Source organism: Carettochelys insculpta, chromosome 1 (genome assembly GCF_033958435.1).
Source record: "Carettochelys insculpta isolate YL-2023 chromosome 1, ASM3395843v1, whole genome shotgun sequence".
Lineage (NCBI taxonomy): Eukaryota > Metazoa > Chordata > Testudines > Carettochelyidae > Carettochelys > Carettochelys insculpta.
Genome location: NC_134137.1, coordinates 293,117,725 through 293,132,128, shown reverse-complemented (window position 1 = coordinate 293,132,128; position 14,404 = coordinate 293,117,725). Strand labels below are relative to the sequence as shown.

General features: G+C 45.2%; 1 protein-coding gene across 2 annotated transcripts in view; it reads right to left on the bottom strand.

Annotated features, from left to right (window-relative positions):
• Positions 1 to 3,773: 3,773 nt before the first annotated feature.
• TMCC3 (transmembrane and coiled-coil domain family 3) overlaps positions 3,774 to 14,404 on the bottom strand; it is a 245,320-nt gene continuing 234,689 nt past the window's right edge. For both annotated transcript variants that reach the window (XM_074983986.1, XM_074983984.1), the window contains exons 3-4: positions 12,372 to 12,507; positions 3,774 to 5,669 (exon numbers count right to left, since the gene is read on the bottom strand). In XM_074983986.1, coding sequence (XP_074840087.1) covers positions 5,367 to 5,669; positions 12,372 to 12,507 — 439 coding nt within the window. In that variant the 3' untranslated portion in view covers positions 3,774 to 5,366. The remainder of the gene's footprint in view (positions 5,670 to 12,371; positions 12,508 to 14,404) is intronic.

The window sequence follows — 14,404 nt, the reverse complement described above, 5'->3', positions numbered from 1 at the left end:
AATTTGTTTGTATTGCAAGCCCTACAGGAACCCCTGGATTTGGATCTTAGGGCTGAAATTAGAAAGGTAGCTAACAGTGAAGGTAACTGTCATTGGAAGTTAACTCTCCAAGAATCAACACGTATGGATTCTACCATCAAACACTTCGGGGCTTTCAAATATGGGATTGTTTCTCAAAGCAGTTTTTATGGTTAGCCCCCTGACTAAGATGAATATAGTTGCACCTCCCTGGTCTGGCATAGTCAGGACCTCACAAGTCCCAAACAACAGAATTTGCCAGACCAGGGGAGGTCAGTGTTTCTGTCCTGGGTGGTCCCAGTGCCCTGTTTGCCCAGGACTCCGTCCCCCATCCCTGGGCTTCCAGGGCTGCCATGGGGCTCCAGCAAACAGGGGCTCCAGCTTCAGACCCAGCCCTGTGCTGCCAGTGGGGCCTCTAGCTTCAGTCTCTAAGGTGCCAGGGTGCCAGTGGTGGCTCTGACCCTGCTGAGCTGCCAGTGGGCAATCTGGCTCTGGCCCCACATGGTCAGGGGCAGGTGGGGGGCTCTGCCCTCCGTGCTGCTGCAGAGTAGGCAAGGGCTTCGGTTCCAGCCCTGGTCATGCTGCCAGCCACTTTTCCAGCCTCAGACCCTAACCACAGGTGCAGGTCTAGCCCCAGCCCTGAGACACTGTAGTCGTGCAACATCGGTGGTTCTGCCGGTTATTGCTGGACAAGAGAGTACCAGATGTCAGAGGTTCACCCTGTAGACTTAGGTCCAAGCATTTCTGATCAACTTACTAAGAATCTTGAGATTGGAGTTTGAAAGAGTTTGGCATACACTTAAAAGCGATTGAGCACCGTGAGTAGAGTCCTGCACGGATACAAAAGTTGTATCTGTAGCCGTAAAAATGACCTGTGGATATCTACACTGACATTAGCAGATGCAGATATCTGCAGATTTGCATGGCTCTTGCCATGAGTATATTAAAGACTGTTTTCTGATTCCTTAACACAAGAAAAAACATACATAGAATGTTAAAAGGAGTTGGGGAAGTGAAGATTAGATTCAGCAACTAGCATAGGCCATATGAAAATTATAAAAAGCAAAACTAAAAAAAAAGGTACCTTATAGCATTTTGAATTAGTTTTTGAAATGTATATAAACATGGAAGGAGAGGGAAAGATTTCCATAGAATTATCAGTGTAGGAAGAAGAGGGAAGGGGGAAAAAAAGGCAGGAGACTGGAAGACTTGACAGAAGAAAGCTCTATAAATAGTATGAGCAATTCTCATGGGGAAGGATCTTGAAATTGCTATTGCTTGGGACAGACATTGGAATGGTTTTAGAGCTCACAAGGAAATGTAAAAAGATGAAGTGCCTAATTAACAGAATGGTTAGGGCTATACTAACATGCACTGAGAATCATTTATATTTTTCTTACTTTAAAAATGTCCTGTGATTTTTAAATGTGTTTTATTTCTGATATAAAGCCAATATGAAAATACTTTCTTTGTTACATAAGACTTCACCATTTCAGATTTGGGGTCAGTCAGATGTATCAGCCAAGTGTAAAACAGTGTTCTGACTATTACTTTATCAGTTTACATGGAGATCACTTATAAGTAGCATAATGAGCTACCATACTACCTGTGGATAGCTGCCCTTGTATTCTCAAGTCATGGCCATAACAGTTTTTTCTGCCTATGAAAGGGAGACTGCCTTATTTTATAGAGGCAAGGAGATTTAATTTGGTATTTTCTGATCCCAGACATTGTTAGAGACAGATCAGGCAGAATGGGTTACAAATTCAAGGTTTTTACACTGGAATCAGCAAGGTTTAGTTAATAAATGTAATTAAATTATGCTAAACTAACAATTGTTTTCCTGAGTTCAGTAAAGCTACTGACAAGCAGCATCCATATCATATACATGTAGATATTTGTAAGCTATATCAATGCTTGATTCTTCTGTTGTCCAGCCTGGAGAGCTGGTGTATAAACTGGATATCAACATGATAAATGGAGAATACAGAAAGGGTGGCAATGGATTACAATCAAGAGAAGTCACAGCACATTATCTCACCATTACGTGGGGCTCTTCCTTTTACATCCATCCCCTCTGAATACATCATTAAACACAAAGTTATAAATTGGTGAGACAAACTTAATTACATCAAGTGAATGGTTTATTAAATAGCTGATGGGCTTTAATTAATGGATAAAGGATTTTGCATTTAAAATACAACTGCTGGCTAAAGAACTGGAAAGTCCTGACAAAAAAATAACAAAGATTCATGTTGTACTGAAGATGGGAATTTATTGTTTAACTGTATTAAAGGACAACAAAACAAAAAAGTTCTCAAGCTGCATCAAGAGGGTATACAAACAAAACAAGGGAAATCCTCTCTAAGGATGTACAAATTCTGGAGTAATTCCAGAAAGGAGCTGCTATTTTTTTCCAAAGTTATGGATGGGACTTCACTATGAAGTTTAATTTCTTCAACTGATACAGTTTGTACTCCCCTCAGACTATCAACTGGATAGATGAGGTAGCTATGGGTGGGTGGACTAGTTAGCGGATGTAATTTTAATGTAATGTATACACGCAATACCTAAATTGGGATCATAAAAATTTGGGAATAAGGATTTCATTGAATTAAACATCAACAGGAATACACAAGAACCTTTGTGCACATGGAACAAGATTAGGAACAACAATGACTGTTTTTCCCCTCAGAAGGGTCATCAGTGTTTGGAATTCTATGCTTTTAGAGGCAGGGTTAGTAAATAATTTGTTTACAAACCAAGGAAAAGAGGGACAATTACTTGGATACCAATACTAAGTTTGAGAATAAAAGCATTTGGTTGAACATGTGGCAATTGTTGCTCACATATGCAAGGTTAAATTGACTGTTAAGTTTGAGGTCTGGAAGCTCATACCTCTCTTAGCAAGTTTTAATTTTATTTCCTCCATCCCCCTCTGGGTAGATTGAGGAGGATCCAGCTAGGATAAAGTGAATGTATCCTAACCGATTAATTTCTTCTGCCTGCAGCAAATCCAGTGTCGCAATCCTTCCAGACTTTTATATTCAAAATACACTGCACATATCAAAATTTATGACTTAAAATTTAGTTTTCTAACATCTCAGTTTAGGATGTTAGGAATAATTAAAAAAGGGATAGAAAAGATGAAGAATATCTTACTTCCCCTTTATAAAACTATGGTACGCCCACATCTTGAGTACTGTGTGCAGATGTGGTCTCCTCACCTCAGAAAAGATATATTGGCATTAGAAAAGGTTCAGAAAAGGGCAACTAAAATGATTAAGGGTTTGGAATGGGTCCCATAAGAGGAGAGGCTAGAGAGACTGGGACTTTTCAGTCTAGAAAAGAGGAGACTGAGGGGCAAGATGATAGAGGTATATAAAATCATGAATGGTGTGGAGAAAGTGAATACAGAAAAGTTATTTTCTTGTTCCCATAATACAAGAACTAGAGGCCACCAGATGACATTAATGGGTAGCAGGTTCAAAACTAATAAAAGAAAGTTTTTCTTCACACAGCGCACAGTCAACCTGTGGAACTCCTTACCAGAGGACCCTATGAAGGCCAGGACTCTAACAGAGTTTAAAAAAGAGCTCGATAACTATTTGGAGGTTAGGTCCATAGATGGCTATGAGCAAGGGGTAAGGTATGGTCCCTAGCCTTTTGTCGAAGGTGGGAGATGGATGGCAGGAGACAAATCGCTTGATCATTGTCTTCGGTTCACCTCCTCTGGGGCACCTGGCACTGGCTACTGTCGGCAGACAGGATACTGGGCTAGATGGACCTTTGGTCTGACCCAGTATGGCCATTCTTATGTTCTTATCACTCTTTACGTGATTAGCCATACATTTTTTTCAGCCATGAAACCACAGCAATTATAAACTGTAATTCATTTTATGATAAAGAAAATGCTTGTTCCTTGTTTTCTGTGTAAAAATTTCCAAGGACTTTCATACAACTTATTCCACTTACAACTAGCCCTGTGACCAAAGTAGCAATAATACTATCATGACAGCATATCTTAAAAGAAAAGAGCACTAAATATTAAATAAAATAACCAGATACAATTGCCATTTTGATACATGAGTGAAGGAAAGTCGTGATATTTTATTTCATATATTATATTACATCATATCAGATTATCTGGGCAATAAAGAAGTTCAAGGAAAACATATTGTAGTTTCTAAATCAGGCAAAATAAATTACATTTAAAAAATCCTACCTGTTTCACAGTGGCATTACTGTCTGATGTCTAACACACTGTTCTCAGAAATGTTTCTCACAACAGATTGCACAGTTAGTTTTTATACATAAAGTTTCATTCTTTCATAGTACCCCTGACCTGCTAGTTCCTCAGCATCCCCTGTGGAACCTTGAAGGGAAGGGGGAAAAAAAACCAAAACAAAACTGACAGCATCCAATATCCTTCAGGACTCTTGTGTTTACCCAACTTGGGGCCTAGTGTTATCTATTTCACATTCACTGGAGAGCTCATAACCTACATGTTAAAAATGTAAACAATTGTCTATGAGCTCTTCCTTTGCAATCTGCAAAGCTTGAAGTATGACCAGAAGAGGTATACTGAAGTCAACATGGTGGTATCAGCACTGGTTACTTGTTTCTTTATTCTAAGATGTCCTTGTGATTCTGTAATTCTTATTTGGAGGCCTGTTATTACACTTACATATCCCCTAAACATGATACAAAATAGCTCTAGGATATGATATGTACTCATCTGTATCACAAGATACACTAGTCATCTGAAACTGTTGGGAAAGTATGACATTTAAAGAATAATTTGAGTAAGGACCTGATGTCAGAAGCATCATAAAATGGTACTGGATTGTAATTAAACGAACTTCCCAGTTTCTAATTCACAGATGTTAAACAACCTAGCATTAGGAAGTACTATAAGTCAGGCTAGTGTTTTTTAATACTGTAAAATAGAGAAGCTATTGTGGATCATATGGGAAGGTAGACAACTGAATTAATCTAATGTGATAGTGCAAGTACACTCTACATCACTCTCATTAATGACACAATATGTTTCAGGTTTCCAACGCCACCGGTAGCATGACCTCTTCTAGATGTGCTGGTTTGTAAAGTAGAAAGGTGGTAAAATTAAGGCAAATGATTTAAATGAATGAGCAGTCCATAACAGATTTTGCTAATTACATACAGTATAATTGCCACAGTGTATAAATTTAAGTATTTACATCTTAGCATTCAAGAGAGTTTTTATAGCCTTCATTCAGTCTGCACATTTAATTGCAAATTTAAAAATCTGGGTAGTTTGCATATGCACATACAACAACATTTCTTAAAAAAAATCTGGTCTAATGGACTCATCTTGGTATTATCATCCTTTCTATGGCACAGACAATGTGATCCCAATTTTTACAAAATATTGCAAGTAGAGTCACTGCAAAAAAAGTGCAGATAATGTGGAATCGACTCTTCATCATAGGAGCTATGAACTTTGCAATGGTAGAGACACACACTAAGATGACTGTCATGAAGGCCAGGATTACATTTATACACTTTCCTAAGAGTACTTTGGCATTAACAGTTTCTGACTGCAAGGCTTGCTGTTCTTGCTGATGGAACTCCAGCTTGAAAACCCGAGTCTGACAAGATTCCAAGGCTTCCTATAGACAAAAGGAAAATAAGAGTCAGCTACATTTCTATGCAAAACAGTCTCTCATTCAGCTGCTGAGTACAATTTATAAACTACTTAAACAAGTATGTTACAAAAGTACCATCAAACTCTACAATGCTATTGTAAGTATAGTATTTACATTTTTTCCTCCTTGGCTATGTCTACACTGGGACCCTGCATCGAAATAGCTTATTTCGACGTAGCAAAATCGAAATAAGCTATTTCAATGCATAGTGTCCGCACATCCTCCAGGGCTGGTGCCATCACCTGAACGTCGACGTAGGAAAGCACTAAATCAAAACAGGCCCCACAGGGGAGCGTTTACACACAAAAGCAGCCCCAATTGGAATAAGGGAGCTAGGAAAGCCTGCAGACAGGATCACAGGGCAGATTAGCCCTTCTGGGGCACCAGCAAGCCGCTCCCTTAAAGGATCCCTCCCAGGCAGACTCGGCCTGCACAGCACAGGTCCACAGAGCCCAAAACCACTTGCAGACCCCATGAATGCAGCATGGACCCCCAGCAGCAGCAGCAGACAGAAGCCCACACAGCCTCCCCACTTGGTGCCATGGAAGAGACCGCCCATCATCTCCTAGAAGAAGATGAGCTGTCCTCCTCGGGGGATGAAGAAGCCACCTCAGACCATGTAGCCCTCCTGGCCTCCCCCCACCGGATGCGCCACTGGCTATGGAGATACCCCACTAGCACAGAGTGGTGGGAGCGGCTGGTGCTTGGGGAGTGGGACAACGACCGCTGGCTCCGTAATTTCTGGATGAGCCAGCAGACATTCCTCGAGCTGTGCCAGTGGCTCACCCCCTGCCCTGTGGCACCACGACACCCCCATGCGACATTCCCTCACCGTCGAGAAACGGGTCAGCATTGCTGTCTGGAAGCTGGACACTCCAGACAGCTACTGATCCATAGAACAGCAGTTCAGTGTGGGCAAGGCCACTGTCGGGGCTGTCGTCATGGAGGTAAGGGGGAGGGGTAGAGACCGGGGCGGGGGACCCTGGGGGGAACCCGGGGGAGGGCAGTCTGGGGGGAGGGGGAACCCTGGGGGGAGCCCAGGGGGAGGGCCAGGCACACCCTGCACACCCCTCATGGGTGCTCATGTCCTTCCCCTGCAGGTGGTCCGGGCGCTCAATGCTCTGCTGTTCCACAGGCTTGTGCAGCTCGGGGACCTGGATGCAGCCATCGTGAAGTTTGCCAGCATGGGGTTCCCTAATTGCTTTGGGGCTCTGGATAGGTCCCACATCCCCATTTGTGCCCTGAAGCACAGCGGAGGATGCTTCCTGAATAGGAAGGGCTACCACTTGGTGGTCCTCCAGGCCATGGTGGACAGCCAGGGCCACTTCTTGGACATATATGTTGGCTGGCCTGGCAGCACCCACGACTCCTGGGTGTTTCGGAACTTGGGCCTGTGCCACTGGCTGTAGGTGGCAACCTACATCCCCCAGCAGGAGATCCCTCTGAGGGACACCACCATGCCCCTCTGCCTCGTGGCGGATGCAGCCTACCCCCTCCGACCCTGGCTCATGCACCTCTACACGGGTCACCTCAGTGCCAGCCAGGAGCGGTTCAACACGCGCCTGAACCATGCACGCCAGGTGGTCGAGTGGACTTTCGGCCGCCTCAAAGACCACTGGATGTGCCTCCTCACCCACCTGGACGCAGGGCTCCCCAACATCCCCCAGGTTGTTGGCGTGTGCTGCGCACTCCACAACCTGGTGGAGGGCAAGGGGGAGGCATTTGTGCAGGGCTGGGCTGTGGAAGCTGCAATGGCCTACCCCAAGCCAGCTGCCACACTGAGGCGACAAGCCGACCATGAGGGGATCCGGGTCCAGGAGGCCCTGCGGGCCCATTTTGGCCAGGCTGCAGGGTGAACGCCAGCAGGGCAAGCCTGGTGAGCCACGCCCACCCCCACACCACACGTTTGTTTTGTTTTAAATAAACCAAGTATTCTTGAAACAAAAATGGTGAACTTTTATATTAAAAAATGGGGAACTATGTACATTGGGGTAGGGGGGACAGCTGCTAAAGGAGGGTGGGACAAGGCAACTATGTACAATAATGGGGGGGAATATGTACAAAGGGGGGCCTGGGGGGCCCAGTCCTTGGCCCCCTTTGCGCCTACCATCCAGCGCCTGGCATGGGGGGGTGCGACCCACATCTGGGCCGGAGGCCCTGTCAAGGCTGGGTGGGGGCCAGGAGAACTGGCAGGTATGGCCGGGCTGGCTCCTGAGCCCTGTGGTCGCCCTCCTTGGCAGGCTGCAGGACAGGTGGAGGGCGGCTGAGAGGGTGGCGGCCGGAGCGGCGGGGGGTGCCATCTGCTTGGTGATCTGCTCAGAAGTCCTCATGAAGGACCCCCAAGCTTCCTGGCGCCAGGCCAGCACTCTCTCCTGCAAGTGGAGCCAGCGCTCCTCCACTTGCAGGTGGTGATCTGAAACTTCCACCTGACGCCGGAGGGTGGCAAGGAACTGGGGGGTCAGTGGCCGCCCGCGGCTGGCTCTGCAGGTGGCAGACTCGTCTCGGGGCTGGTCCCTCCTCTTCCGTGGGCTGCCCCGATGCAACGGCCCCGGTGGGCTGTCCGGCACAATGGATGTAGCACCTGTGCTGTCGAGGCCTTCAGATGGTGTGGCTGAGGAATAGAGCGGGAAAGAGCAAAGACAGCCGTTAGTCTGGACCCTGACTCGTGGCCCACGTCCCCCCACCCCTCCGCTGCTGGTCCCCCATCCCCTGTCCCCCAGGGATGATGATGGATGTGGTGTCCCCCCTCAGGGGTGACCCCCTTCTGTGGTTCTGCTCCCCCCTATCCCCAGGGATGGGGCATGGTGCTGTCCTGAGGGGCAGGTGCCAACGGGCTCTGAGGGACATGCCACTGCTGTCCTCAGGGCGGTGGTCTGGCTGGGCCATGGTGGGCCGGGGTCAGCTGGGTGTGTGGAAGGAAAGTGTCCCTTCTCCCCGCCCCTTAACCCGGGGGTGTGCACCTGGGGTACATACCTGATGGTCTGCTCCCACAGTCGGGGGACACCTGTTGGGCGGATGCCCTGCTGGAGCTGTGGGAGGTGAAGTTGATGAGGAGCCCCCCCGTTGCTGAAGCCCTCCTCCTCCTCCTCTGCTGTCCCGGGGTGGGCTCCTCTGAGGGCCCCTGGGGTGCAGGGCTGGCCTCTGGGCCGGACTCCAGCTCCGGGGCCTGCTGGGGCTCGTCAGCCAAGGTGTCAAGGGTGGCTGGTGGGCAGGAGGTGTACCAGGGGCCCAGGATCTCCCTGAGCTCCCTGTAAAAGGGGCAAGCAGCGGGGGCAGCCCCAGACCGGCTGGCTGTGTCCCGGGCCTGGGCATAACCCCACCGCAGCTCCTTGACCATACTCCTGACATGGTCAGGAGTGCGGACAGGGTGACCCCGGGCAGCCAGGCCCTCAGCCAGCTGGGCGAATGCATCTGCATTCCACTGCTTGCTCCCCATTACCTGGAGCACCTCCTCCTCACCTCAAAGCCCCAGCAGGTCCCAGATCTCGGCATCTGACCAGGAGGGGCCCCGCTGCCTCTTCCCCCTGGGTGGACAGCTAGGAGCCCAGGGTCTCCTTGGGGGGGTGCCCTGTGGGTGCTTGGGGGACTGGCTGGCTGCCATGGGTGCTGGGTAGGGGACTTGGGCATCTGGAGGGTGTGCAGGCTGTGCACGTGTCTGTGCTGCTGCCTGTACGCTCTCAGCTTCCTGCCACAGGAAATCAGGGGGCATGGAGCTTTAAGGGGCTGCTGCACACGGCAACCATAGAGCTCAGGGGATGAACAGAGCATCTCTCAACCCCTCAGTTGATGGCCGCCATGGAGGACCCTGCTATTTCGACGTAGTGGGATGCGGCTCATCTACACATGCCCTACTTCGACACTGGACGTTGAAATAGGGCGCTATTTCCATCTTCTGATGTGGATAGCAATTTCGACGTCTTGCCGCCTTATGTCGATTTCAACTTCAAAATAGCACTTGGCATGTGTAGATGCGCTGGGCGCTATTTCGAAGTTGGCCTGTCTATTTTGAAATAGCCGGCTAGTGTAGACACGGCTCTTGAGAAAAATAGTGTTCAGCATTTCTCATGTTTTCTGGATGTATTGGTGAGTAAAGGAACTAGGTAAACAGCAAGTATGGTAACTTCACTGTATCAAACCAGCATCAAAGTTTGTTTTTTTGCATACTGCACTGAAAACATCAGAATACTGCTGGCTTGCTGTGACACCAATTAAATCAATTGTGCAATATGGATCCATTAGGTTTACACTTCCATTCTGGTCTAAATTAACTTTCATTCTCTTGAATGCTACCCATTATATGGCGCTGGGACTGTGATCTCAGTAAAGCTGTGTCTAGAATGCTGAGAACTGTTGGCAAAAGATAAGCAAATGCTCTTGCTGACAGTCCCATCAGGAGAGGCTTTCCCAAACACTTGGCCTGTCCACACGGGGCCAACCATCAGGAAAACCCCCTCTGCAGAGACATCCCTTCTTCCTTGTGAAACAAGGAAGACAAAGATGTTGGTAGAATGCTCCTGACATGGCAGACTTCTACCAACACACCTCCAATCTCCCAACAGATGCCTTCAGTCTAGACATAGACTAAGAGACAGTCAGTCACTCCATCACTGCAAAGGACAATTAATTCAAGTTGTAAATTAATTCTGAGAACCCACGTCTCTGGAGGACATAAAGCCAATCCATACTGAACATTTTCCAAGTTGACATGGCTTACAGTTATATCATTTAAGTATCAAAATGTCCTCTTAAAAGAAGCTACAGTCCTCAATGTTTTCTTTTAACAAGGAGAATGCAGAATTAAGCTGTCCAAACATTACTATAATTATAATTCACTTTCCAACTTGTTATTTTGTACAATAAATAACAATTTCCAATCATCTGTATAAAGCTGACAACCTAGTCCCCAGGCTTGCCATTAATCTGCACCAAAGACATATCTACTCACACTTACTCTTTTCTTCAATCATTTTATACTTTAGGTAGATGGAATTCCAGTTTATATTTTGGGTTTTTTTCAATCCATAGTTCTTGTGTTCTGAACCTCAATGCTTAAATCTAATTCTTTTGTTTATTGATGAACTAAAAGTGCTCTTTAAATAAAATAATCCCCCATTTACTAACCCAACATATGTGCAGACATAAGTGACAACAAATACATACTTTCCAAAAGAAATCAGTTTAAAATCTTCTACTTCATTTACTGTGTTTAGTTGTGATAAAATACTCATCACTAAGTGCATAAAGGAACACAGCGACTTTTCACTGCATTGAGAATTAGTGAAACATACAACTTGTGGGGAAACCACAGGGGCAAAATGTTCTCAATAGATTAAAAACTTCTTAGTTCATCTTAAACTGTGTTTATAATTTACAAGTCTACGTGGGTGTTTTACTAATGACTTGGCATCTTACTCAGTTTTTAACAATTATCCAATTCTTCTGCAATAAATTCAAAATTTATATTGGGCTGTGGCATGCTATATTAGTATTAATCTAGGAAGGGATTTGGACATTAATTTATGTCAGCACACAGCTGAGAATAGTGTTATTTTACTGCTCTTCCAGAGACTGCAGGAAATACAAAATCATTGCATTTCAGATATTTTACATTAGACTAATAGACTCCTTATTCCTCTCAAGAAGACAGAGCAGCAGGTCTAAGACACCTTTTAGAATCCACAGGACTTTATTCATCAGAATATAAAACACTAGGGCCGTGTCTACACTAGCCAAAAACTTCGAAATGACCATGCAAATGGCCATTTCGATGTTTACTAATGAAGCTCTGACATACATATTCAGCGCCTCATTAGCATGCGGGCAGCTGTGGCACTTTGAAATTGAAGTGGCTTGCTGCCGCGTGGCTCATCCAGACGGGGCTCCTTTTTGAAAGGACCCCACCTACTTCGAAGTCCCCTTATTCCCATCTGCTCATAGGAATAAGGGGACTTCAAAGTAGCCGGGGTCCTTTCGAAAAGGAGCCCCGTCTGGACAAGCCGCGTCAATTTTGAAGTGCCGCGGCCGCCCTCATGCTAATGAGGCGCTGAATATGTATTTCAGTGCTTCATTAGTAAACTTCAAAATGGCCATTTGCACAGCCATTTCCAAGTTTTTGGCTAGTACAGATGTAGCCTAGCAGATAAAATCCTGGCCCCATTAACTTCAACGGAATTCTGCCATTAACTCCAACAGGGCCCAAGATTTCCCTTTAGTTGTGTCAAAAATTGGGCCTAAATCTTTAATATTCCTTGAATGCAAACTAGAGATGCAAATATTGGTTAAAATGTAAATGTGTAAAATTAAAATGTTATCAGTTACACAGTTAAATGTTTAACTGGGAAACTAGAGATGCAGATGGGTGCTGCAGCACTCCCATGTTTTAAGTAGGATTGAATGTCATCCTCTAGGCCCCAGGTCACTAATGGCCACTGCCGACTCCAGGGTCCCTCCCTGCTACCCGTCAGCTCTCAGGCCTGGGGGCCTTCCCAGCTGCTGCCGTCAGGGCAGCAATAGAGTCCTTGGCTCCAGCTGGCAGCAGAGTTTACAAGTTAACTGAAACCAATAAGATTGATACTTATTGGTTAACTGGTTACGTGTTAATCCCTAATGCAAATATTATTCTAAATTTTGCAAAAATTTCTAGGTGAGGTAACAAGCTGATTATACCTGAACATCTCGTGACCGTTCTAAGGCCTGGTATGCCACTCTCTCCTCTATGCTGGCTAGCTCTTGTTTTAGGTTTGCAGTCTCATGCTGATGAAGATCTGTCAGATCATTTAGCTGGTCTTCCAATCGTTCATACCTTTTTCAGAGAAAAAACGGAATCTAAATTTAGCTCCTTCCATACAAATGCTGTTAGACCATGTTAGAACACTGCTGTACTTTAAAAGTAATCTTCTTGTACCTCAAGTCATCAATACTTCAGTTTGTAACAAAAAAATATGGGGGCAAGGGCGTGTTTCCCAAGGACTGACAAATGACCCTGATTGGTGGAATAACAGAACTATATTCGAAAGACTAAGAGATTTTAATACTGCAACATAAAAACAACTGATGCTACGTCTACACTATGAGAAGTTCGATTTTTAATACATTTGATTTTTAACTTCGTTCTTATCAATTCAAATTTAAGTGTACACAAACCTTGAAATTCAACCCATCGTTTTTTTGTGTTGAATTTCTGCATCCCCATTGCTCTATGCAAATTCGACAGTGTGAGCAGTGCATTGTGGGTACCTAATCCACAGTGCTTTAGCCCCGGTTGTGTGTGGGTGTTTCATGTTAGGATCCCAGAATGCAAAGCATTGTTACAGAATTCAGAGCACCCAATCACAGAATTCAGACCTCCCCCAACTTGCCCAGGTTCCCTGTGCTGTGCATCCTCTGTGGATGTTGGTGTAGTGGCAGGCAGCCGTGCTATCAGCCCTGTCCACCCCTTCCTGGTTCTGTCAGCTGCGCATCCGGACTTCTATATTTACAGGCCTGGGCGCTGCAGAATTCAAATTCTAATTCAATCAAAAATCGGTGGGTTTTCTCTGACCTTCTTTCTGCGCACCTGGATGGAGAGCAGCAGAGAAGGAAGCAGCCATACATGGAGGGTCACCACGTAGCTTTGTGGGATACACACGGGATGCTTCTGGAGGCTAATAAATTTGAATGAAAGACATGGCACTTCCACCATAGGCTTTATTTTAAATTTTAAATTAAAAATTGACACTATACCCATCCAGTAAGAGCGACATTTTGTTATCAGTATTAAGGCTCACTAATTCGAGGTAATGGCATTCACAATGAAAACAGTGACGTTTTAATATCGAGCTAACTCCTTTAAATTCAATTTTATCTCGTAGTGTAGACACAGCCTCAGTGACAAGTGTATCCAGTTTATGCCCTTTCTCCTTTCAGAACACAATTCAAATCTTGTCATTGGGGTTTCTACATATTTTCCAGACATTATAAACAAACTGAAATAAATTGCCTGCTCTACACTTGGAGAACTGCAAAAGGAAATTTTAATAATATTGTGTTTGTATGAATATTTTGTCAGTTAGCACAGTCGAAACTATATTCAGCCATTAACCAATACACTTATTGCACAACTAATATGACACAATTAAGGGATTTTCTTGGGCTGGGAAGCCAACCCCCCAGAAAATCACTATTCACTTTAAAAAAATGTGGCTTGTGTCTGCTTTTAGTCTCTGGTATGAGGACTGCTATATTCTGCAGAATGTAAAAAGCTCTCCACAATGGATGTTCAAGGGATTAATTGTCAAACAGCTAATGAGCCCACAAGTTTACTACACTGTGTCTTCAAACTTCCCAATTTCAAAGCAATGTGCTTGAAAACATTCACCATACCAAACTGGAGGCAATAGCTCATTAGTAAGGAAATACTGTCAACTGCAAAGCTCTATATTACATCAGAGGCCACTCATCAGGCCCAGGTTACATTAAATCAGAAGCAGTCCATTGGATCTGACAGCACTGACACCAATTGTAGGTAATATTCACAATGTAATGTCAGTGAAGTGTCAGATAGCCAAGCATTCCGTAAAAGCCTTTGACAATTGCACAGATTGGTCACCTACTGCACAGTGAAATATCATTGTTACAAATGTAATTGAGGTGAACAGAAGAAACCAAAATGTGGGTAGCTGACCGTGATCACTGAACACAAAGTTCACCTTTTAAAAAAA